The 26,810-nt window shown below is 39.7% G+C and overlaps 1 protein-coding gene across 5 annotated transcripts in view; it reads left to right on the forward strand.

The window, feature by feature from the left end:
* Positions 1–26,810, forward strand: part of PTPRB (protein tyrosine phosphatase receptor type B) — a 129,968-nt gene that overhangs the window by 28,234 nt on the left and 74,924 nt on the right. For 3 of the 5 annotated variants that reach the window (XM_086399962.1, XM_086399958.1, XM_086399959.1), the window contains exons 4-7: positions 7,781–8,054; positions 21,116–21,391; positions 22,072–22,323; positions 23,899–24,162. In XM_086399962.1, the coding sequence (XP_086256088.1) occupies positions 7,781–8,054; positions 21,116–21,391; positions 22,072–22,323; positions 23,899–24,162 (1,066 nt within the window). Of the gene's footprint in view, positions 1–7,119; positions 7,689–7,780; positions 8,055–21,115; positions 21,392–22,071; positions 22,324–23,898; positions 24,163–26,810 lie in introns of those variants that run through there. The other 2 variants (XM_086399960.1, XM_086399961.1) reach the window with 2 other exon arrangements.

Raw genomic sequence — 26,810 nt, forward strand, 5'->3', positions numbered from 1 at the left:
CTAACATGATGTGTGTTCAGTTGCTCAGTTGTGTCCAGCTCTTTGCAACCCCAAGGACTGCTGCCCACCAGGCTTCTCTGTCCATGTAGTTTTTCAGGCAAGAATATCCGAGCAAGTTGCCATTTCCTACTCCAGGGGATCTTCCCGACCCAGGGGTCAAACCTGTATCTCTTGCATCTCCTGTATTGGCAGACAGATTTTTTTACCACTGTGCCACCTGGGAAGCCCCCATACTACACTTGATCTTAGTCAACAGTCTAATATGATACACAGAAAAAAAGAATCTTTACCCTCCAATCATCCCTTTCTAAGGGCAACGAGATGTGTGATTTTTGCTTTTGTTCTCCTTTTCCTTAAAGCCAGTGTTAGCCATCTTTTGTTTATTTACTATCCTAGGGCTTGGATAGTCGTGAGAATCATGACCTAGCTCCTGACAGTGGAATGTATAGCAGTCACACCCATATAGACATCCCCACTGGCCACATTAACCTCTTGCTTTGGTGCATATGTGAGCCAATTCATTTGCTCGGGTGGGGGTGACAGCACGTGAAACGTGGGAATGAAGATGCAACAGATCGCTTGAGACTGGAAAAGTGATTCGTTTACAGTCACATCTGGTTTTAAGTCATTCTGTGTACAGTTATAAAGCTCTGACAAAAGCTATGCAAAGCCCATTTCCTCCAGATTAAAATTAAAAAGTGGGGGAAGGGAAGAGGGTGAGAAATTTATGTAGAGAAAAAAAATACCAGGAAACCTTAGAGATGTGTCTGGGAGAGATGGTGGGGCTGCTGCTAGTGACACATCCGGCACTCCCACCCCTCCCTTCCAGGATTTAAAAAAAATCTTGGCACGGCCAACAGTCAGAGCAGCCAGTGAATGTCTTTTGTGTCGATCTACTGGAGAGTTCCTCTTGGGTATGGGATTGACAGAGAGGGTAGTTTATTATTATTTGGATGTGCTCAGAAAGACATTCTCATTCATGGACTTTGTCATTCTCTAGCATTGCTGGGTGCTCAGCATCCATGATTTATTGCTTTCATATACTATTATTACTACTCACACTGTCTAACACTTGTGCCCTTTAGCCAGGGAAGTGCTATTCATAAAACATGTACCTTCTCATTTAGTCCACCCCCTCATTAAACCACCTCCAAATGTTTGTATTTGTTTCCATTTTCCTGGAGACCTATGACCTAGTAAGGTTACGATCTAGGAAGCTAGAAAGCTTCCTTGAAATGTATCCCAAAATAGTATCTCTAAATACAAAAGTCACGGTCCTTTTTAGAAAACTGCTTATCAAAATTATCTTACCTTAAATTTTTATAAATCCCTTTTAAAATGCATGACACCTGTGGCAGGTTAAAATTGTATTCACTTCTGCTGTCATTTACTTATAGAGCCAGTCCAAATTTAAACAGAGAAAAGGATTTGCCATCCTGTAATTGTTTTTAATTGACACATTCCCTAATTGCTAGGCTTTTTTCTTTTTAAAAATCTCTGAGGAAACAGACATAAGAGCTGCATAAAAAAGGCATCAGAATTGGCATGTCATCTATTGTTTGCTGCATGTTGATCATTTTCCCTTTAGCATCTGTACTTTATGGAGAAGTGTTAAATATCAAAATGTACATATAATACATATTGTAAATATACTATATAAAATATATACTATGTTATATATTATGTCACCACTTTACTTGACAACTTCTAAAACTGTTCAAAACCTTTTAAATCATCAATGTATTTCTTGTAACTGGAGAGCTCAGTGAAATTTAAAAGAATGAAGTATCATTAACTTTCTTTAATATAAAATGATCTGGTTCAGGATTCAGGGTTTGGGACTGACAATCTAAGACTTCTTACTGGAATTTGGATAGCTTTTTCTCACCAACTAAAGCAGGAAAGCTTGTTAAACACCACACACACATTATTGAGCTCCACCAGAACATTTCAAATTCTTCAGATTGTGGTAGAGCCGTAAGATTTTATGTTTCTAGCAGGTTCTCAGATGATGCTGATTCTAGCCTTTGAGAACCACTGTCCTAATCCCAGGGACAGGGGAGCCTGGTGGGCTGCCGTCTATGGGGTCGCACAGAGTCGGACACGACTGACGCGACTTAGCAGCAGCAGCAGCAGTCCTAAAGATTACTCCTTCCCTCCCCTTTCTTCTTTTTCTCCATTTTCCCTCCCACTCATCTTTTCCCACCTCTTTCTCTTCAAAATCAATCTTCTCTTCTTCTCTCCTCTCACCCTCTCTCCCTTTCAAGATGATCTCTGAGGTATACAGCAGGAACATGTCTAGAAGGGCTTGTTTAAAGTATTTATTCAGATGACATTATTTATTGAGCAGCTACAAAGACTCACTCATTCATTCATTCATCTATGCATTCAAAAAATACTTGTTGAAACTCCACCATACTGCCAAGTTCTGTGCAGAGAAGCAAGACAGACAAAGACTCTGCCCACAAGGAATTCTCTGCATAGCCAGAGAAGACAGATAGTATACAAATGTATAAATAATTAGATTATTACCAAGTGTCATTAATGTGCAGAATTAAATAAATGGATTGCTGAGATGACGATTGATAACGGCACACTTAACCCCAGGAGGTCAGAAAGGGTCTGGCCCCACAGGGATGTGTTTAGGCTGAGATCTAAAGACTGAGAAGATAGCTAAGCAGAGGCTGTGGGCAGGAGTGGTCCAAGAGAAAACTGCAAGCACAAAGGCCCTGGAGCAGAAAAGAGTCAGCTCCTTAGGGTGTCTCCATAACTTATACAAGTCTTGGCACACAGTAGGTGCTCAGTCAGTATTTGCTAAATGAATGAGTAAATGGATTATTAGACCCAGGGTGCTAGAGCATAAGAGCCAAGCAAGAGAGAGGCATGCGGTGAGCAGAGGCCAGGTCATGAAAGACCTTTTAGGTCATGAGTGAGAAGTTTGAATTAACCAATCAGATTTACCAATCCACTCTCCCTGCATCCCCTCAAACTTCTCTGCACCCTGCTCAAACTTGGATGTAAAGTAACAATTCTCAAAACCTGGCCCGGGACCCCTGATGATCAGTTGTATCATTCAACATGTATGTTCATAACATGAAAAGAATCATGCTATCATCTATGAATTCATAATTAATGAATGTCACTTAGAGAAATTATTCATTAATTGTTATGACTATTTGTTTAAAAGGCAGTTGTTTAACCATCAGTTTGATTTTAGACACATATCTAATAAAAAAAACAGCCCCACCCTTCCCATGCAGTCTGGAAAAGATTTCATAGTGGCAAAGAGAAGTTATCCTTGAAAAGTTACAGAGGCTGACTCTAAATTTCTGGAACGCAGTAACTTATAAAGCAAATGCAGTGGCATTAAACAGGATTTGTTGTTGTTTAGTCGCTAAGTCCTGTCTGATTCTTTGTGACCCTATGGACTTCAGCATGCCAGGCTCTGTCCTTCACTAGTGAAAGTGAAGTTGCTCAGTCGTGTCCGACTCTTTGCAACCCCGTGGACTGTAGCCCACCAGGCTCCTCCATGGGATTCTCCAGGCAAGAATACTGGAGTGGGTTGCCATTTCCTTCTCCAGGGAATTAAACAGGATAAATAGGTTCAAAAGAAGTTGAGGAATTCCAAACAACGATGAGAACAAAGAACAAAATGAATTATTTTATTTATACTTTGTACAGTAGTTTCAAATAAACTCCTTTTGTAAAAGATGTTATCTGGCAGATTTTCCCAGTCCCTTACTGCCTTGAATCTACTACACATCTCTCTAATTTTTCATATTCATACAAGTGTTTCTAAAAGGAAAATCAGCCTTTAAAATGTAATCAGTAAAAACCTGAGTTTAAACTTTCTCTCATTTCATAATATATTCATTCTTATGGGTTATTTAGGACCCACTAATTAATTGGGGGCTTTGCCATGAGCCTTAAGATTCTCAACAAAACAAAATAGTAATTATATATCTTTGGAAAAAAAAAATCTCTGACTCCTAGTCCTTCATAGATTGCTGTAATTCTTCATACACATTGGTATCAAAATAGATAAAAGACACACAATCTTAAATGTATAATGTCTCTCTGATAGATCAATAATAAAATCATTGTACTTAAAAAAATTGCTCCTCCTTTTCCTAATTCCTATCCCCAGGGTTATTATTAGCAGGTCACTATTAATTATAGACTTTAGAAGCATTTGAAGAGTGTGGTGGGGATATTTTGTTATTGCCTTGTTTGACTAGTCCTCTTCACTTCTTTTTGTGTGTGTAGTTGCCTCTATTATAAGGCAGTATATTGCATTATATTCAGACAGTATATTATATATAAAAAATATAATTTTGAAGTTAACTGATAGGGTACAGTAAGTTGGTAATGTAACATTAAAAAAAAAAAAAGAATGAGAAAGCTTGGAGAACAGAAAAAATAAGATTTAATGAAGTTTTGTGCAAAGGAAAGAGGAGTATTTAGTAAATTAGAGTGGAAAGATTCCAAACTGGGGGGCCAATCTATGAGGGAAAAAATGCAAAAACCTCACTGGAAAAGACAGAGAAGGATGGCCAGCAGAAGTTAGGTAAGTGGATCCTACGAAATGGATGAACTTAAAAAAGAGTGAAGTGTGTGATTTAGATGCAGTCTGTTACTAGGTTAACTGGCACTTGGACAGCACATTAAAGTTTGCAAAGGTGCTTTAAAATATGTAATCTTATTCTTCATAATCTCTCTGGGAAGTATTTAGAGTAGGCATTATTCCAGTTTTACAGACAAGGAAATCACATTGCTTTCTGAAAACACCAGAAAGGGAAATGGTGATGTTAAAAAGGAATAAAGCTGAAAAAGACTCCTGTAAAGGTCAAAGGCAGCTTGTAGGTTTACAGTATCTAAAGCAGAGAGAAGAGGAGTGTCTCTGATGATGCTGAAAGGCATGCTAGGCTGTGAATAGCCATTGAATTTGAGGGGTAAAATATGGAGGATAAAGCGTTCTTTATTAAGACCAGTGACCTGGGCAAATAAATAAGAAAGATTCCATTTTCCTTAAAATACATACATATTTTAGGTTTGACCTTCTTTGAGTATTTGTGACTTGAAAAGGAGATTTGAGATCTCTAGTCTAGCTGCTGGAGAAGGAAATGGCATTCCACTCTAGTACTCTTGCCTGGAAAATCCCATGGATGGAGGAGCCTGGTAGGCTACAGTCTATCGGGTGTCGAAGAGTTGGACAGGACTGAATAACTTCACTTTCACTTTTCACTTTCATGCGTTGGAGAAGGAAATGGCAACCCACTCCAGTGTTCTTGCCTGGAGAATCCCAGGGACGGAGGAGCCTGGTGGGCTGCCGTCTATGGGGTCTCACAGAGTTGGACACAACTGAAGTGACTTAGCAGCAGCAGCAGCAGTGTAGCTGCAGAGTAACAACCCATAGAATCTTCCAAGGAGTAGAAACTTCATTTTTTCATTAATTAAACAAAACAAAACATGATTTCTGAAAGAACTGAAATAATTTTCACTTCTTTACTTTTTTTCCTCAAAGTAGATACATTTGATATAGTATTCAATAATATACCTTTATGTATAATCTATTTGAAAAAGAAAAGAATGTCATCTTTCCAATTAATGTAGCTCTACCATTCTGTTTTGAAAATCTCCTCTCTTAGCAATTGAGAAGGCAATGGCAACCCACTCCAGTACTTTTGCCTGGAAAATCCCATGGACGGAGGAGCCTGGTAGGCTGCAGTCCATGGGGTCGCTAGAGTCGGACACTACTGAGCGACTTCACTTTCCCTTTTCACTTTCATGCACTGGAGAAGGAAATGGCAACCCACTCCAGTGTTCTTGCCTGGAGAATCCCAGGGAAGGGGAAGCCTGGTGGGCTGCAGTCTATGGGGTCACACAGAGTCGGACACGACTGAAGCGACTTAGCAGCAGCAGCAGCAATTGTCAGAGATGGCACCCAAAGAAAAGTAACCAAACATTAGAAGCTTGTTGCAATACTTTGCTACTATCACCTCAGTCCTGTCGGACTCTTTGGGACCCCATGAACTATAAATCCCCAGGCTCCTCTGTCCATGGGATTTCCCAGGCAAGAATACTGGAGTGGACTGCCATTTGCTCTTCATTTATTGGGAACTTTAAAAATTTTCAGATACATGATTACTCAGGTACTGAGGCAACTGCTAAAAGTTAGCACAAAGTTAGTGCTTGAAACTAAGTGAATTTTGCTTTTTTGTAATATATGGGGAGCTGGGCCATTAAAGGTATTTCCCTCAAACCAGAGTTCATATTGCTTTCTTATATTCAATTATAGATGAAAACGACTTTAACTACTGAACCGTCAGTAATGAAACTGCTTTGCTTGTGGGCTGAACAAATGGTGGTGATTATGTATGTTCTTGGTTAGGACTATTTGCATAACATTTGGGGAGGGCACAGACCTCTACACAAGAGAAAGTGGAAAGTGAATGGCAGGAAAAAATGAAGGCCAAGTTGACAATGGACACCACCATTTTAGGGTCTTTCTCTTGGTGGTGTCAGGGGGATGCGCGTTGAGACAAATGAATGCTTTGAGGTGAGAAAGGCAGTAGCACTCTAATAAAAGGCTTTAGGAAAGCGTGAGGCGACCTAGGAAAATCTGCTGTGGTCAAGTTTAATCCTGGGAAAAGAGACCCTGGAGAAAGCAGATGAGGAAGATAGGAAGGAAGACAGGGAGGGGAGGCGCAGGGTGTGAGGGGAGGCGCAGGGTGTGGGGGGAGGAAGAGGGCGGGGTGGGGAGCTGGAAAGTGAGAGGGGGCAGTCCAGATTGTGTGAAGACGGTGGGGTTGAGGACCACAGGGTGGGAAAAAAGTGAAATTCGCGCAGAAGGAGGCAGACCTCCGCGGACGCGGCCGGGACCCCTGGAGGGGGAGGCGGCGGCGAGGGGCGGCGGGGGTAGCTTGGCCCACCTCGTGCCCCCTTGGCAGCCTCAAGCCTTTGCTCCGCGGGGCTCCCTCCCTCGCCGGAGCATTGTTCCTTTGCCGGGAGACGAGGAAATTGCCTTTTGATTGCGGAAGTCCGCGGCCGGGGCCCGGGGCGAGGCAGCGCGGGTCAGAATGGCAGCGTGGGAAGGGCGGCGCGCTGCCGGCCCCAGCCGCCTCTCGCGTCGGCAGCCCGCCCGGGGCGGCAGCAGCAGCAGCGGCTGCGGCGGCCCCCGCGCGTCCCCAGCCCGGAGGCCGGCGCTCTGCGCCCGCGGGGCGCGCTAAGCGCGCACAACAAGTGGTCCGGGCTCCGCCGGCCGTCGGGCCGCGCGGCGCGTCCCAGCCCCGCAGTAGAGTTTGGGGGAACCGCCGAGCGCCATGCGGAGCCATGGAGCCGGGCTGGCCCTGTGGACTGCGCTGAGCCTGCTGCAGGTGAGGGGCCGCGAAGAGGTCCCCGCGGGCGGCCGCGCCCCTCCCCTCCGAGGACCAGATTCTCACTCCGCTCTCTGGTCTCCTGGGCTGCATTTTGGAGAGGGAGGTGGCAGAATTTCTTCCTCTGCTTGGGGAACGGTGATCCTCTTCTGAGTCCCCAGCCAGACTGACAACTCGTGCCACAGAAGGCAAAAAGCCACCTTCTCTCTCCAGCTGCTCGGGAGAAAAAGCAGTTAGGGGAAAAGTGGCCACGCACTTCTTTTCTCTTGACTGGAGGGCGAAAGGATGCATGGGCTGAGGCTGGGGCCAGGGGTGAGTGGAGGCAGCTTGGGGAGCTTGCTACGGACTCATCCCTGAGCAGGGATAGATGGTGGGCTTCAGCTATTGTTCTGGTTCCTTTGCAGACTGGACTGGGGGAGCCAGTGAGATGCAACTTCACCTTGACAGAGTCCAGGGTCTCCAGCCGGTCCGTGTCTCTCCAGTGGAGAACTTTGGCGTTCCCCTGTAACTTTAACCTCACCTACAGCAGTGACACGTCGGGGGTCGCGTGGTGCCACCCTGTACGGATAGACAACACCACCTATGGATGTAACTCCGAGGATTTACAAGCGGGAACCATCTATAATTTCACTATTATGTCTCTGGATGGAGAAAAGAAAACTATGGTCTTGCAAACAGGTAAAAAGTGACAGGTGCAGCTGGAAGTCCAGGCCACTCCTGGCTGAGACCTACCTTTTCAAGCCAATGCTTCCTTTGAGTTCCAGGCATACAAAATAATGATAATAAAGGTAAAAACATCTGTAAGATTATTGACAAAGATTTCTACTCTCCTCAGATCTGGCAAGAAACAGCTTGGCTGACTTTCAGAGATGTCCCTAGTGCTGAAAACAGCGGACTAGCCACTTAAACAGGGAGAGCAGCAGAGAGAATAAGTGGGCTGTGGAGGGAATTTGTTAAAGTGATGGGGTTTGAACTTCCAACACAAGAGTCAAGTCCTGGAATAATTTTAAGTCAGTGTTTTTAGAATAAATAACGGAAGTGCAATGATTAGGGATATGACTTTCCTCAACGTAGTTTTATTTTTGGAACCAGGACATGAAAATCATCAGGGATAGAATCATTCTTAGGGGGAAATTAGAAAAAGTCCCTCGAAATGAAGATATGAAATTTTTAATTTTTTTATCACTTGAGTAACTAAAACCATACAATATCAAAGAACATCTTTTGGTTACTCTGCAACCTAAATCAATCATTTTCTGTTCGCTTTTGGTTAAACCTTCCATGCATGGTAAGAGTATCTTTCCTGCCTCGGTTTTCTTATCTGTAAAATGAGAGTGTTAGACTTGGTCATTGAGGTCCAGGTTCCAACCAACAGCTTACTTAGGCGGGGGCTGTTGTGCGTGTTACCTCATTAATCCCCAGAGTCACCCCCAGATATGCTGTAAATCCGCTAATGACTTCCATTTTTTATGACCTTATTAGTCTTCCTTTTAACATTATCTTTATTTGTTGCCATAGAGAAGCCTGACTTTCATCCAGAAAGTCAAATTTAACTGAAAAATTCCAGAAGTTAAATTTAGAAATGTGTTGTGCTTGCTAGTCTTTCACTTTCATCCTGAACCAAGATCACTTCTTCAGCTATAGTTCTTTGAGAGGTGTGAGAATGGTGAGTTATCAGGGCTGTCACAACAGAGTCAGGAAATGTAAACAGATTCATATGATAAGCCAATTAATTATTCTCTTATTAAGAATGCCCAGTTACTTCAGATGAAAGATAATTTCTGAGATTTGCAAGAACCTGAATTGAAAAGAGACACCACTTGTTAAGAACACAGTTGTGTTCTTATATAGAATCAAAGAGAGTCCAAAATCATTGACATAATAAGAACATTTTACAGAAGTTTTAGTGGCCGGGTTTTTTAGTTATAAAGTTCTTAATTTCTTGGTATATGAAGGTAGTTCCATAAACACTCAGATTGCTAATATTTATGACAAAACTTCTAGATGTGTTGTTTACATTTGATAAGGTGTCTGTATTGAATGGAGCAGAATGATTTTTAGAAACAGATGAGCCTTCAGAAGCTTAAGGGAGAAAAAATGAAGACATTAAGCAAGAATACATTGATTTAACCCAGAGGTTTTACTTTTTTGAAAAACAAAATTGATAAAAATGAACTCACTGTGGTGTCACTAGTTAGAATAAGTTTAGAGTTAATTAGTGCGTGTGTTTCAAGTCCAGAGACATTTGTGAAATGTAAGAAATATTTGCATTTTATTGACTATGTTGAATTAAAAAAAAGACAATCAGCATTCACAGTTGTTAGCATTCAGTGTCTCATCATTTTCCTTAAGGATTCATCTTTTACAGTACTACAAATAGACTTTTCACCACAAATTTTATGAGCTCCGTGCCAAATGTGAAGAATGAAATTTGATCAACAGTGATGTTTGTATAATGATAAGTTTTTCATAGTTATTTGTATGATGGTATAACCTTAGTTAGGATTCTCTATATTTAAAAATAATTTACTTAACTAAATATTTTTTAATTAAGATATTTTTACAAATGTTTCAGAATATTTTTGGTTGATTATTTATTTTTTGTCAGCACTTTTTGTGCTTCCTATATTTTAAGGACATATGTGAGTTTTTATTCTAAGTTCAGAGAAAGTACTGGTATCCCTCTAGTATCAATTGGTAAGCTACAGAGATGAATGCCACAAATCATATTTTATTGTTATAAAAGTAGGATCAACTAGTCACATAATATTGAGTCTGAGATATAACTTCAGACCAAAAAAGTCATTCAGATATGTTGTCCTTTTCTTATTCCGTTATGCCTGTGTTATCATTACAGAGTAAAATAGAGTGAGAGCAAGGCATGATATGGCTGGAGATATAGCAGTTGCTTAGATTATCTCTGTGTCATTCCAAGTGGGATTTGTCTGGTTATTTTTCCTGGTAAATTATCTAAAAATAGTTATTTTAGTAATGTAGACATGACCTTAAAATAAAATTTAACTAAATAGGAACTATTTCAGCAACAGTCAGTTTTCACTCCAGATTTAAAATCAGAATTGGAAAACCTATGTGGATTCAAATTCAGTTCAACAAACATTTATCAGGCACAGATACTATAGGGAATTAGGCCAGGTAGTGATTAATAAAGATGACAAAGCATGGTCTCTGTCCTTGTAGTCTTCCATAGAGGTGAGAGAAGTTGAGGATAAGGGTGGTGACAGAGCCTTACCACTTCTTCCCGTTGAATACCCTGCTCTGCTTCTCTTGGATATATTTGGTCATAAACCATCAATGCAAGAACTGTAATAATTTGAAAGCCAAATTATCTAGTTGTAAATTATTAGAAACAGATTATAAATTTGAAAACCTCAACACTTCTGTTAATACTCTGTCCTCGAAATACAGATCAGAGACTGCAAACTGGTAGCCCCTGGGGTGTTGAAACATTACGTGAGCCAAACAAAATCTATTATTTAAGCTCCTTGACACCCCCAGGGGCCACCAGTGCACAGCCTCTGATATAGACTCTGAGGACCCAGTGTTCACAAAAGTGTGGAGGTTTTCAATATTTGTTATCTGCATAATTTATTTCGATAGATCTTGTTTGGTTCATGTAATGTTTGTGAAAAATTCAGATTATTTCACCAGCATTAAGCTGAAAATTCACATAAATACCAGATATATTGATTACCTTAAAATATTGGAAGATTTGGCAAAACTTGATCATTCTGCCTGGACCTCTCTAAAGCTGAATTGTGGCTTTTCTCCTTTCAGGTACCAGTTCCCCCGAATCCCCTGGACTGGGGATTATTTATTTCCTTACCTTAAAGTATCCTAAGGACATTAGTGTTTGCTTACATGAACCTGTAGAGTTTTCATTTAGAAATTTGGGGGAATTTTTATCTTTCCACGAATAAGAAGTAGTTCTTCAGGACCTAAAATGGCATCTAGCCCATGGTAGGTGTTCAGTAAATATTGATTAATTGGATGGAAAGATGGATTGATGAATGGAGAGATGAATGGGTGGACCTATGAATGAATAAATAGATGATAGACAAATATTAATAAATGAAATTAATACTTTAGGGGGAAAATGTATGTAAAGAAAGTGAAAGTGAAGTTGCTCAGTTGCATCTGACCCTTTGTGACCCCATGGACTGTAGCCTACCAGGCTCCTCTGTCCATGGGATTTTCCAGGCAAGCGTACTGGAGTGGGTTGCCATTTCCTTCTCCAGGGGATCTTCCCAACTCAGGGATTGAAGCCAGGTCTCCCACATCACAGGCAGAGGCTTTACCGTCTGAGCCACCAGGAAAGCTGAATGTATGTAAAAATATGGTCCATTTTCCTTGGGTTATAGGTAAGTTATGGAGCCCAGGGAAGTAATGTGATGGTAGGGAACTTTACTGATAGGAAGAATATCTTTGTGTCATATACTTTCTTGTTAGTCACTGTCAGGTTCTTATCAATCAGCCTAGTGTGCTTTAGTCCTGTCCAACTCTTTGTGACCCTATGGACTGTAGCCTACCAGGCTCCTCTGTCCATGGGATTCTCCTGGCAAGAATACTGGAGTGGGTTTCCATGCCCTCCTACAGGGGATCTTCCCAACCCAGGGATCGAACCTGAGTCTCTTAACATCTCTTGCATTGGCAAGTGGATTCTTTACCACTAACACCACCGGGGAAGCCCTGCTAGTCAGCCTAGAACAAAAAGGCAAAAAAATTAGCTCTTTAACGTTAGCTCATGTGTTTTTAACTTTTAAAAAACTTTAATTACCTAATTACTATGTCAGTTATTATTTCCACCTCAACATGTTTTATTAGTTTACCAGGGCTTCCATAACAAAATACCACAGACTGGGTGGCTTTAACAATAAATTTATTTTCTCATGGCTCTAGAGCCTAGAAGTCCCAGATCAAGTTGTCAGCAAGTTTCTTCTAAGGCTCCTCTGACTGTCTTGCAGATGACCACCTCACTATGTCCTTACTTGGTCCTTCATCTGTGTCGTCTATGATCTAATCTCCTCTTCTTATAAGGACACCGGTCATATTAGAGTAGGAAGCACCTTAAAGACCCCATTTTAATCAATTACCCCTTTAGAGATCTTATCTTCAAATACAATCACATTATGAAGTATTGGTAGTTAGGGCTTTAACATATGAATTTTAGAGAGATGCAGTTCAGTTCATAACACTCACGTAGCTCTAAACACAGGTCATTATTTTTCAGCACTGTCTGTAACCTATGGCATCAACATCTGTTGCAGGGTTTGTTATAAAAGCATATTGTTGGCTTCTACCTCATATGTGATGAATTTAAAAGTAGAGGGTGGGAAGATTTGGGAGAATGACATTGAAACATGTAAAATATCATGTAAGAAACAAGTTGCCAGTCCAGGTTCGATGCACGATACTGGATGCTTGGGGCTAGTGCACTGGGATAACCCAGAGGGATGGTATGGGGAGGGAGGAGGGAGGAGGGATCAGGATGGGGAACACATGTATACCTGTGGCGGATTCATTTTGATATTTGGCAAAACTAATACAATTATGTAAAGTTTAAAAATAAAATTAAAAAAATAAATAAATAAAAGTAGAGCCTAGGGTATCTGATTTTAAACAAATATCAAAGTGAATCATTGCATACTGAAGTTCAAGAGATAATGATATAGTTTTTCTATTATTCATTGGCATTAAGATTTTGGTAACCATTTCCTCTTATGCCTGGTTAATTCTATAATGCTTAGAAGTATTTATTGTCTTTCCCAAGAAGAAAATAATACTCTAATATTTGTCTTGTACTCCTGTAGTATTTAAAATACTTTCATCTACCTTGTTTCATAAGTAAAAGTATAAAATATATATATTTAACTGATTGTTTATATATATGTTACATATATTGTTTATATATATATTTAATATATTTAAACATATATTGTTTAATTATATCCACATGGCAATCCTGTGGAGGGAGTGTCATGAGGCACAGGTTACATAGTGATTTAGAGATGAGTTCTGAAAGCAGCTGCCTCCATTCCTTACTAACCAAGTTGCCTTGGCCTAGTTATTAACCTTTTCTAATCTCTAAAATCGGGACAATAATAAAAGTAATGCTCACTTCATAGGGTTTGAGGTTTTGATTCAGACATAAATTCTACAACCGTTTTTGTTACATACTAAGTGTGAAATGTTTCCTGTTGTTACTTTCAGGTTGGAGACGAGATTGATATTCATAAGAATTAACTAATCACAAATCCATACTGTTAACAAACATAGACCTCGAACCCTGACTTACTGGCCCCAACTCCTACTCTTATTCTTTCTATTACTCTGTAGAATGGATATAATTTTTAAGTTGGCTTTTGTTCTTTCAAATTACCTGTGATAGTTTGTTGTTACTTTTCAACTCAACTTTTAAAGAGAAGAAAATATATTACAAAATACTTTAAATCTATAGATACTTAGCCTACTCAAGGGTAGAATAATGATTAAAAGTGTGTTAGTGTGATGAAATAATATTGATTTTGATTGTGTTGTACTTCTGGTGATGGGCTTCAGTATTTAGGAATCAGCGATTTGCAAGGTATTTATTTCAGGAATTTTAAGGTCAAGTTGAGTTCCATATATGAAATGGACCAACCTAGTTCTCTGAATGTGACTTTGTGTGTGTTTGGAAGCTTCTGCCATTAGTCTGACTTCTGTAGGTGGGCATGGCATTCTGCACATTACCAAAAAGTAAAATCTAATTTGCCCAGATGAAATGGAAGAAAATTTATTATGTCTTCCATTCCCAGACACCAATTCCCTGGAATCCCCCTGGGGGATAGAGGATAATGCTGACTACTTTCTAACATTGTAGGAGAAGTCAAGGCCATTCTATATGTAGGAATGTATATAAACAAAGATGAATCTATGCAACTGAAATTAACATGGTAGATAGACATACAGATTTCCAGGGATTGGGGGTTTTGCTTTTGTTCTTATTCCTTCTAGACGGAAGAACCCAAATACATAAAAAATAAGCAGAATAGTATTATGAATGACCATGTACTTACACATTACCTACTGTTAACAGTTACCAACTGACAGACAATCTTGTTTCGTCTATATCCCCACTCACTCCCTAACCATGTATCATATCAACACAGCCCAAGTCATTATTTAATTTCATTTATAAATATTTCAGTATGCATTTCTGAATGATAAGCATTATTTTTAATATAACCACAGTATCAATATCGGACCTAACATTAACAGTAATTCCTTGGTACTAAGATGTCCAGGTTCAGAAGCACACATCAAGCAACAGCACATGAATTTCTACATAAGAGAGACTTCTGGGCAGCAGTCTGTTTGGAAGAGGAGGCCAAAGGACTTCCCTTTATACTGCATTTATATAATATTGAGAAAATCTCAATTGGTTTTGCTTTTCTGGCACACCGCGTGGTGTGCAGGATCTTAGTTCCCCGACCAGGGATCAAAACCAGGGCCCCAGCAATGAAAATACTGACTGTTAACCGTTGGACCAGCAGGGAATTCCCAAGAAAACCTCCACTGTTAATATCAAAGAGAAGAGTGGGACTGCTGAAGGATATCCTGGGCCTGAGGGTATTAAAGTCTCTATCAGCTGTCAGGGTCCCCTCGGTGTTGACACAGTTCTCTAACACTCGACGGAAATGAGCTTTTCAGTGCTGTAGTTCTTGCCTGGAGAATCCCAGGGACGGCGGAGCCTGGTGGGCTGCTGTCTATTGGGTCGCACAGAGTCGGACACGACTGACTTGACTTAGCAGCAGCAGCTGAAGCTTAAACTGCCCTCTCACTCTGCAATGGCCTCTCTTTGATTTCTAAATCCTGCTTGACCTTCCAACTTGCTCAAGTTCATTTCCTTCATGAAGCCCACCTCTGAGATCTTCATCCTTGAACGTCATTCCCCTTGTGCATTTTCAGCATTGACACTGACCTGTGTTACCCTGAACAGCAAGAACAGTAGCAGTGCTCACACCAAGTGGCATTTTCTGAGGCCTCACCACATGCCTAGGCTATACTTAACACTTTGCCTCCATTACCTCTTAACACTGCAACTCTGTAAAGCAGGTGTCCCATTTTACAGATGAGGAGACTTAGCCTCGATGCAGTTAAGTGACTTGCCTAAAGTCACTGTTTAAAGTGACATCGTTGGGATTTGAACACAGGTATAGTGTGACATCAAAGTCAGCCTCCCTGATAAGTCACCTCTGTGTTTACTTTTTTCACAAGTCCTATGTGCCTGAGTAAACTGTAGACTCTCAGAGGCCAAATATGGTGACCTGTAAAATAATATGGTATCCCTCACTGTTGTTAATCATGATGCAGTGATTGTCTAACCTGATTTAATTTCAAGGCTGTCAAAACTTTGAAAGTTCTTTGCTACCTGAACTTTATGTCTAATGTATAAAGTTGATAAATGAAATGTATTATTAGCATAATATGGTATACATCATCTTATAAATCAGAAAGCTGACTATAGTCAAACTGCAACAAAGTAAAATAAAATCGTTGTTGTTTAGTCACTAAGTCTTGTCCGACTCTTTTGCAACCCCTTGTGCTGTAGCCCAGCAGACTCCCATGTCCATTGGATTTCCCAGGCAAGAACACTGGAGTGGGTTTCCATTTCCTTCTCCAGTGGATCTTCCTGATCCAGGGATCGAACCCATGTTGCCTGCACAGGCAGGCGGATTCTTTACCACAAAGCTACCAGGGAAGCCCTTTGAAAGAGATTTGCCTCTCTATGCATGTGTGCTAAGTCACTTCGGTCGTGTCAGACTGTTTGCGACCCTATGGACCGTAGCCCGCCAGGCTCCTTTGTCCACGAGATTCTCCAAGCAAGAATATTGGAGTGGGTTGCCATGCTCTCCTCCAGGGGATCTTCCTGACCCAGGGATCAAATCTGAGTCTCTTATGTCTCCTGCATTGGAAGGTGGGTTCTTTACCACTACTGCAACCTGGGAAGCTCTTCCTCTTTATAAATGTATTTAACTACAGATTGTGAGAGCAGTGGCTTTCTCATTTTCTTCTTCTGCCCATTTTCAAAAACCCATACCAAGGAATGGTTTGTGGCTTTTGCCTCACCCTGACTGTGTTTCCATGATAAAATTCCCAATTAGTTTATATGAATAGTTGATGTTCACACCGTTTTATGTAGAGGGCTACTAAATGCAGCTTCTGGTCTCCTAGCCACCCTGCTTTTAACTAGAATAGTATCATAATTCCTGTAAAGGTACAGAAGTTGACTCTGTAATCACATAAAATCACATAGATCTCTTGGACTGAAGTTAGTGCTGAAACGTAAGGTCTGTGTTGGAGAGGTGGGTGGAGGATAGTATCCTGCTTGAGGAGACCTTGAGTTTCTGTGGAGAAATTCAGACTTCATCTCATGAAGAATTCTTGGTGCTTCCTAGGAAATCAGGATGGCAGATGGGAGAGATATACAAAGCAATTATTTGGCAATAGTGGGAGAAAGACAGAAAATAAGAAAGACACTTGGAGTAATCCGACACAACACAAGAACACCAGGTTAAGACAGTAGGAGATAAAAAGGAATAGACAATAAAAATAATTTTAAAAAATCGATAGAATGTTCCTGGATGTGGAATTAGATTTAGCTTTTATTAATGTTGTTATTCATTTATCTGTATTACAGTGTCCAAACCATCATCAAAGCTTCATCAAATGAAGCTTCTATAAATTTGTCTATTATTTTTCTTAGACATCTGGTTTGATTTTTTGTTATACTGACCATGAGACTCATGGTCATCATTTTCCACCCTGGAACAAGTAAGGTGTGATACAAAAGAACTCACTGGGAGCCAGATGTTAGAAGCTCAGCTGAATTACCTGTGTAATGTAAACGAGTCACTTAATGCCTCTTATCGTCTTCTCCAAAGCACATTGTAAATGACCAGATCCTATGCATGTATACTCTGTGCTATATGATTTCAAAAAAAGCTTTTGAAACTAACTTATGAATTGTCTGCTCTCTTGTTATAAGGCTAAGTTTATTTCCAAAATACATACTAACATTTTGAATTCTAAACACTCCTCAAATTCTTATAGCAATAGATAATAATGCTTTAATGGCTATACAAAAGAATTTTTAAAATATTACTTCCATTTTATACATGTGGGTTTTTCTCTATCCTTAAGTCAATTAAAAAAAAAAAAAAGGAAGAATCTGTTTTGGTTCAGGAATTTGACTAAACTTTATCAGAAAAAGCAAATCGACAGCAAACCTACTTATGAAATTCTAGGGCTTCCTGATAATGAAATTTACTGAAACTGAGCAGCTGAATACTGCAGAATTTGCATTTGGCACTCCACATTTCAGGTCTGTCCGGAAGCAAGAAATACAAACAAAAATATCTTAATTTTATGGCTAATGATAAATTTTGATATATTGGTTGAGATTAAATTATTGATTTATGGTTTCCAATAGTTCTCATAGCTTAATAATACTTCACTGGTTACTGTATGTATGAGAGCTGTGGATGGAAAAACAAGAAAGGCTATAAATGCACACATGTGTACATTGGTAACTTTTAGCCATCAGCATAAATTATATAAGTCAAGTAGGGTTTTCTAATTACATATGATCTTCATATGATAATATTACAGACATATGACTAAATTTTCAAATAGCATTAAAACTCTCTTTCATATGTCTATCTAGGTATCTAGATAGATACCTATCTACATAGGTAGATGATATATAGATGGATAGGTAGATAGATGGACAGACAGAGAAATCGTTGAAATTAGCATCCTGATGGAAGTACCTAATTTGTTTCTAATCAAATATTGAAAACTTTAAAAAATTTAATACAGCAGAATTTTCCTTGGTCTTAGACTGAAATGTCTGAAAACTATTGCACTCCTGCTGCATGCATAGCAATAGTGGATGTCTGCCAGCAAAGGCCTTTATCACAGCATAAATGGGGTTTTAAGTGTTTGTTTCCAGTGCAGGTTCTTGCAGCCCAGGCACTTCCCAATCTCATTGTTCCTTTGTTCTAGCGGATGTACAAAGGGTTGACTGTTTTGTTTTCTGGCTCAGAGAGATTAGATAAAGCCTGCATTTCTGAACTTCACCCTCTAGGCACGCAACCTTAAAATTCATTTTTTATAGCTTTTATTTTGCAAATTATGTATGTTTAGATCATAAGGATCATAACGTCACTTTCTTTAACCTTTACCTGGCTGCGCTGTGCATGTAGGTGACAGTATTGATTCCATTTGAACAATCACTGGAAAGCATCTCTTTCTCTCGTTCTTGTCCTTAAAATGCCTCTTCAGCAAAAACGCATCACCTCAGTTGGCTATGACAAGGTTGCTCTTGAGTTTCTCGGGTTATGAGAACCTCATGATAACAAGGAAACTTTCTGTGAGGGGAAATTGTGTTCTTTCCTTTTATTATGGCATCTATAATTGTAGACTGTTATGTAGGATAGAAAATTTAAATAATATTGCCACACATACACACAGACACAAACCCATACTGTTTTTCCTCAAGAACCCATAAATGAGAATCATCTTGGGAATTTTTTTATTTATTTTATCTTAAGGGTTAGAAAGTTAGTTCATGGGAATAAATTGATAAGATTTTTCCAAGTTTTTTTTTTCTTAAGAAAAGCGATTAATGCCATTATCAGTTTAGTCTCTAAAAAATATGGTATTCCAGTTTTGCCTCCATTCTGTCAGTGATTCGGAGGAAATTTCTTTTTTATGATCTCACAGACAGAATACGTTGTATATCAGGTGAAGTCTCTGATATATCTTGTTACTCCTCCAAACATTTAAGAATATAGGTACTGTTGTTATGTTCACCAGACAGGGGGAGAAATGGAGGCTTAGAAGGTTAAGTAACTTCCAGAGGGTCTCATGACTGATACATGAGGGAGCCAAAATTTGAATTGAGTTCTGACTCCAAAGCCCACTCTCTCTGCCACTACTTATATAACGAGATTGTCCCAACTAGAAGAGGAATAATAGTAATAATAGCAAACATTGAACACCACATGCCAGACACTTTTGTAAGTTCTCTAGATAAAATACTCAATTTCATCTTCATAACAGATCTACTGAAAAGATAGTATTGTTATCAGCATTGCATAGAGGACACAGCTGAGGCACAGGGACGTTACAGAATTGCTATACAGCTACAAAGCGGGAGACCCGATTCAGGACTCTAGAGTCTACACTGTTTAGGTGAACCTGTGCTGCTAGGGTATAAACCACAGAACCGTGTCCTCCTAGCTCACCTGTGCTGTGGAGTCCCAAAGTTTGCTGCCTTGACTTAGCTGTATTTAGCCTATGTGTGGCATCTATGGGGAATATAGAGTAAGATTACCTTGTTCCTATTTATATTTATGCTAATAACAAGTGAAGACTTTCTTAAAACATATACTGTTCTAGGAAGATGCTAGAATTTCTTATTTCGTGAGTAAAATATAATTTACCAGGTTGTAGATAAGAACTGAGATCACTATGCCATGCCACTAAAACAGTTAACCTGACTCTTGAAATTTAGTCTCCAGTATCTGGGGCTCATTTCTTAAAACAAAAGCCAGGTTGGATTTCTGAAAACTATGTATATGTTACTGTCAACATTTCTTCTCCCCATATTCAGGGTGAGGAGAGCCTCGTTGCTCAGATGGTCCCACAGCATCATCTGCTCTCTAATCTTATTGACTTAGTTCCTAACCTGGAGATGTAACAGTCATCCTAGTTCAAGTTCTACAGTGAAGATTCAGGACACAGGAAACAGGACTCCTCAAACTGACCCATGGCTTTGAGAATTGAAACTAAGTGCATAGCCAGGTGCAGGGCTAACCCATTCCCGTCTGCTCTAAGAGTTTTGGCAGCTCCAAAATGTCCCAGAACTCAAGTTTAAAAAAATCTAGGGACATAAGGAATCCCAATTTCTAAAAATATTTATTTGGCTGAGTTGGGTCTTAATTATAGCACATAGGATCTTCACTGCATAATGCGGGATCTTTCCTTGCTGTGCACAGACTCCCTAGTTGTGGGGCATGGGCTTAGTTGGTCCAGGACATGTGGGATCTTAGTTCCCCAACCAGGGATTAAACCCACATCCCCTGCATTACAAGCAGATTCTTAACCACTGGACTACCAGGGAAGTCCCAGGGAATCCCTGTTGTTGGGAGTATTCATTTTGGTGAACATACCTAACCTTGGCTTCATTATCAGGTTTGTATCTTTTGTGGCTTTCTGATACCTAAGAACAACCCAAAGTTTTGTAAATGTAACCCCCTAAGCCCCACAACCTAAAAAAGAGAACATTTAGCAGACATTTTAAAATTATTTCTTAATATCTTTATTTTCTGCTGAGATTTTCAGTATTTATCCAGGAAGAGCCTGGATGTTTGTCAGTGTTTGAAAAATGCAAAACCTGCAAGCCAAAGAAAATGTAACCTTGCTTGGATCTCCAAGCTCAGAGATGTCGTAACAAAAAAGTTTTATTAGAGAAAAAGGAGTTTATATGACTAATAGCTAAGGTAGATTCCTTTTTTAAGTACAGTGGTTTGGAAGTAGTGTAAAATGCCCATTCATATCATGGGCAGCAGAGTTCTGAAAGCGTTGAAGGAAACTGAGTCTGGATTGTAGCAAGGTAAGAGTGCATCTGCAAAAGTCCTCAAGCCACCTTCTCTTTTTTGGTTTTTGCCCCACAGATCCTTTACCTCCTGCTAGGTTTGAAGTCAGTAAAGAGAAAACTACTACCACCAGTTTGCATGTTTGGTGGACTCCTTCCTCGGGAAAAGTCACCTGGTATGAGGTACAGTTACTTGATGATAACCAAAAGATACAGACGGCCCAAATTCAAGAAAGAGCTTCACGGAATGAATACACATTTTTCAACCTCACTGCTGGTAATAAATATAATATTGCCATCACAGCTGTTTCTGGGGATAAACGTTCCTCTACAATGTATGCCAATGGATCAACAGGTAAGATTTGTTTACATGTAGTTGGGTATTTAATAGTCTATACTCCTTTTGAAGTTATATTAGATTCAGGAAAAAGGAGTAAGAATGCTGTGAGATCAACAATAGACAGACAGACAGACAGACAACGAAACTGTTTGATAATAGAGGAAAGACTGGACTGGAAACAAGGAGGTGGGATTGGGCTGCCCCCTTGCCAGGTGATTTTGAACAAGTTGTGGAACTTCTCTGGGACCGGAACTTTCTCCAGTCTTTGCTTGTACCCATGCTTCCCAGTATCTGTGGCACATTACCATTTCCTTCCATAACACACTGTCTTATCATTCACTCTCCACTGATTTTCTCTCCTGCTTTATTGCTCTTTCAATTTTTCATCTTCTATAGTTCTTTCTTTTCTCTTTTCCTTTTACTGCTATGCCACATCATACTTCATTGGCAAAATCTACCTTGATACCTGTTAAATGGGGGAGATAGACAGGTAAACTATGATGTAGCTTTAGGCTGTGGGATTTGAAAAGAGCGTTAATCCAGATCCCAGTAAAATGTCGAGGGTGCTATTTTCATTAGTTATTACACAAATTACAGAGAAGCAAAAATGAATGTGTGGTTTCAAATTAAACGTGTCTATATATTTTATAAGGAAATTATGAATAACACTTCGGAAATGCATTTTATCCCACTAGTGCCATCCCCAGTGAAAGATATTGGTGTTTTGGCGAAAACTAATTCGCTTCTGATTTCCTGGTCACGTGGCTCTGGGAACGTGGAACGATACCAGCTGATGCTAATGGATAAAGGGATTCTAGTTCATAGTATTGCCGTGGACACTACTTTCTACACTTTTCATGGACTGACACCTGGTCACCTCTATAATGTCACCATTGTTAGCGAGGCTGCAGGGCTGCAAAACTACAGATGGAAATCAGCCAGGACAAGTAAGTTTCCCTAGCTTTTCTGTACAGTAATAAGCTCAATTCAAGGAAATGTTTAATAAACAAGGTTTATTATTTGAATAGTGGTAGTATAGGACAAATTAAAATCCATAAATTATAAAGGACCTTAATATGTATCCATATTTCTACTTAGAGAAAGAGGGATTCCCTTTTATCTAAACTTTAGGCTAGCCCTTGGCAGCGTTATGAAATAGCAGAATTAATCATGGATATAGTCTCAGCTTCTCTTTTTGTTTAAGGATTTTTACTTCTCTTAAACCAGCATTACTGCCTTTGTGACATCACTCACAATGAACCAGGATTACTGTTCTCAGTGCTATACAAACACCTACTCCTGTGAACCAGCCATTTTCCAAACCTTCTCTTCTATGAAGCATCTACTGAGACCCAATTCTATAGCTGTTCTCATAGGCTGACATAGCAAGAAAGCTAATCTGTGCTATGCTAAATCTTAATGAATCGTGTATATACACACATACTCATTCGTTCTTTTAATCAGTATTTGTAAGGTGCAAACAATATACTCAACATTGTAGATACAACAGTGTCCAAGAAAGACAATGTCTTTGCCTTCATGGAGCTTCCATCCAAGTGGATTCTAATGCTTCTAGTCAGTCTACTGTATTAATAAATCCCCTCCTTTGGGAAGCTATGTAAGTTTAAGAGAAACTCTAAAATATGTAGTGCCTTAGACATTATTCTAGGGAGAGAGTTCCTGAAACTATAGGAGGTTGGTAGGAAAGATATTTGAAGACATCTATATATTTACATATTTTTATATAACACTTAAAAAATATGTATATATATATAGTAGCAAAAAAGTACCATATATCTTATTATTTATGTATATCAAGAGCAATTACATTTCTAATTGGCCTGTGCAAAAACAGTGTGCTATATCCATTATTTTAGTGAAACATGATTAATTTATATTGTACCATTAGTGAGGCTCAAAATTATAGCATAGGCAAAAGTTAGAAAAAATATTCACCAAAGTGTCTCTTCTTTGTAATCATTTCCTTTGATGAAATAATAGCACAACTCTTAAGCTTTAGCTTTATCATGATTTAATATGAAAAAGAAAGTACTTGCACAAAAATTTACGATACCCAATCAATCAACCAGTCTATTTATTATGTACTTGTTGTTATTAAATACATGAAAAAAGATGGGTAGAAATTAGGCAGATGACTGACTTCTTTCAGGAGTCCACTTAAAGAATTTCAGAACTGGAAAAGACCATTTTAAGTTTTTTTGACCCAAGCCATCATTAAGCTAAGGGCCCCTAGGCTTAGTGATATAGAGCTGTCCAGGGTTGCCCAGCCAAACTATGGCCAAATTTGAGCCAGAATCTAGGCTCCTGACTGCCATGTTTGTGCTCTCTCCACTAGCCAGACAACCTTTCTTTGGTTTTGTAGTATTTTTTTTAACGTCGTGAAGTCATTTTCTTCAGAGCAGAGACTGTGGCTTATAGAGATTAAAATACAGGTCAGAATGTGGCCATAAGACTGATATGACATCCTGAATTAAAATCTCTTTCCTGTTCTTCCTAATTAGCCCCCATGGAAGTCTCAAATCTGAAGGTGACGAATGAAGGCACTATGACTTCTCTAAAAGTCAAGTGGCAAAGGCCTTCCGGAAATGTGGATTTCTACAACATTACCCTGTCTTACCAAGGGACCATCAAACAATCCAGAACATTAGCATCCCAGATTACTGAAAGTCAATTTAAAGACTTGGCCCCTGGACGACTTTATCAAGTCACCGTCAGCTGTGTGTCTGGTGAATTATCTGCTCACAGGACAGCAGTGGGCAGAACGGGTGAGTCTAAGGCTCCACAAATTCCTTAGTTGCTCAAATCACTCTCTGATCCATCTTAGAATGGGATAAAATAGTTCAGTTCAGTCGCTCAGTCATGAGCACTCCAGGCCTCCCTGTCCATCACCAATTCCCGGAGTCTACTCAAACTCATGTCCATTGAGTCGGTGATGCCATACAACCATCTCATCCTCTGTTGTCCCCTTCTCCTCTCACCTTCAATCTTTCCCAGCATCAGAGTCTTTTCAAATGAGTCAGCTCTTCGCGTCAGGTGGCCAAAATATTGGAATTTCAATTTCAACATCAGTCCTTCCAATGGACATTCAGGACTGATTTCCTTTGGGATAGACTGGTTGGATCTCCTTGTAGCCCAAGGGACTCTCAAGAGTCTTCTCCAACACCACAGTTCAAAAGCATCAATTCTTTAGCACTCAGCTTTCTTTATAGTCCAACTCTCACATCCATACATGACTACTGGAAAAACCATAGCCTTGACTAGACAGACCTTTGTTGGCAAAGTAATATCTCTGCTTTTCAGTATGCTGTCTAGGTTGGTCATAACTTTCCTTCCAAGGAGCAAGCGTTTTTTTAATTTCATGGCTGCAGTCACCATCTGTAGTGATTTTGGAGCCCCCAAAAATAAAGTCTGACACTGTTTCCCCATCTATTTGCCATGAAGTGATGGGACCAGATGCCATGATCTTAGTTTTCTGAATGTTGAGCTTTAAGCCAACTTTTTCACTCTCCTCTTTCACTTTCATCAAGAGGCTCTTTAGTTCTTCTTCAGTTTCTGCCATAAGGGTGGTGTCATCTGCATATCTGAGGTTATTGATATTTCTCCCGGCAATCTTGATTCAGCTTGTGCTTCCTCCAGCCCAGCGTTTCTCATGATGTACTCTGCATATAAGTTAAACAAGCATGGTGACAACATACAGCCTTGATGTACTCCTTTTCTTATTTGGAACCAGTCTGTTGTTCCATGTCCAGTTCTAACTGTTGCTTCCTGACCTGCATACAGATTTCTCAAAATAAGTTAGAAGGAAAAATTTTTCCCACCTTGGGAAGTATAGTCTACATAATTCCTACATAGACTGAGAGTGTCTATGAGTGAGGACCCCCTGTGCAGAGTCAAGCAGAGGGTTGATTGCATTCATATGAGTTTTTTAAGCAAATGGATTTGGGTTCATTTCTGAACAATCTGTATTACTGGCTCTGCCCTGTGCTCTTTCATGTCACACTACTTAAGTAGCATAAATGAATTAGAACTGATACTAATCAATAAAATATTTCTGTTCAACTCTTATAATGAGGGCTTTGTTGTTGTTTATTGTTCAGTCACTCAGTTATGTCCAACTCTTTGTGACCCCATGCTTACCAGGTTTCCCTGTCCTTCGCTATATCCTGGAGCTTGCTCAAATTCACGTCCATTAAGCTGGTGATACCATTCAGCCATCTTGTCCTCTGTCGTCCCCTTCTCCTCCTGCCTTCAATCTTTCCCCGCATCAGGGTCTTAACCATGTTTCCCATAAATTATTTTATTATGCCACCAAACATTTATTCAGTGCCTTTCTTGTATAAATTATAGTATCATGCACTTTCAGAGTTATTAAGATGGTAGAGTTCAGCAAACTACATCCTTCAACCAAATATGGTCTGTGACCTTTTTTTGTGCAACCCCAAACTGAGTGGTCCTTACATTTTAAAGAGGCTTTAAAAAGAAAGAAAGAAAACAAAAGAAAAATAGAAATATATGGCCTGACAAATCTGAAATATCAATATTTACTTTGCTAACTCTTATTTTTAAAGAAGTTACATTTTAATCACATGAATGTAGAATATGCACACAATTTTAAAAAAATATTACATTTTAATGATGTAATTATATTGATGTTTCCATGGATCAGGCACTGACTGAACACTTTACAGCATTATTTCATTCAGTTTTCACCAAAATCACTAGAGGTCTTATTGTTATCACCAGTTTATAGATAATTCAGAGAGGTCAAATAACTTGTCCATAGTCATCCAACCAGTAAGTGGTGGGGTTTAAACCAGACTGTCTGATTCCAGGGTCCATTGTCTGTGTTGTTGGAGATGCCAGGTAAAAACCATAAATATGGTCAGAAAGAAATGAGAAGCTCTCTTTCAGAAGATCAGTAAAGATTTTGGGGAGGCAATAACCTTTAACTGGGACTTTTAAAATATGAAGCTCTTGCCAAGTTAAGAGGGAAAAGAGGGAAGGGCATTTGAGGTATGCTGCTGCTGCTGCTGCTGCTAAGTCACTTCAGTCGTGTCCAACTCTGTGTGACCCCATAGACGGCAGCCCACCAGGCTTCCCCGTCCCTGGGATTCTCCAGGCAAGAACACTGGAGTGGGTTGCCATTTCCTTCTCCAATGCGTGAAAGTGAAAAGTGAAAGTGAAGTTGTTCAGTCGTGTCCGACTCTTATCGACCCCTTGGACTGCAGCCTACCAGGCTCCTCCGTTCATGGGATTTTCCAGGCAAGAGTGCTGGAGTGGGGTGCCATTGCCTTCTCCTTTTGAGGTATAGGGAATAATAAAAACAAAGACACAGTGGCAGAGGAGCCCAGGCGATCTAAGGTCTAAGGATGAGAAACTGGAGGCCAGCGTTCAAGAGTGGGGAATGAGGGAG

The sequence above is a fragment of the Bos grunniens genome, chromosome 5, assembly GCF_055505025.1.
Source record: "Bos grunniens cultivar Pamir isolate PY7600 chromosome 5, Bosgru_T2T1.0, whole genome shotgun sequence".
Taxonomy (NCBI): domain Eukaryota; kingdom Metazoa; phylum Chordata; class Mammalia; order Artiodactyla; family Bovidae; genus Bos; species Bos grunniens.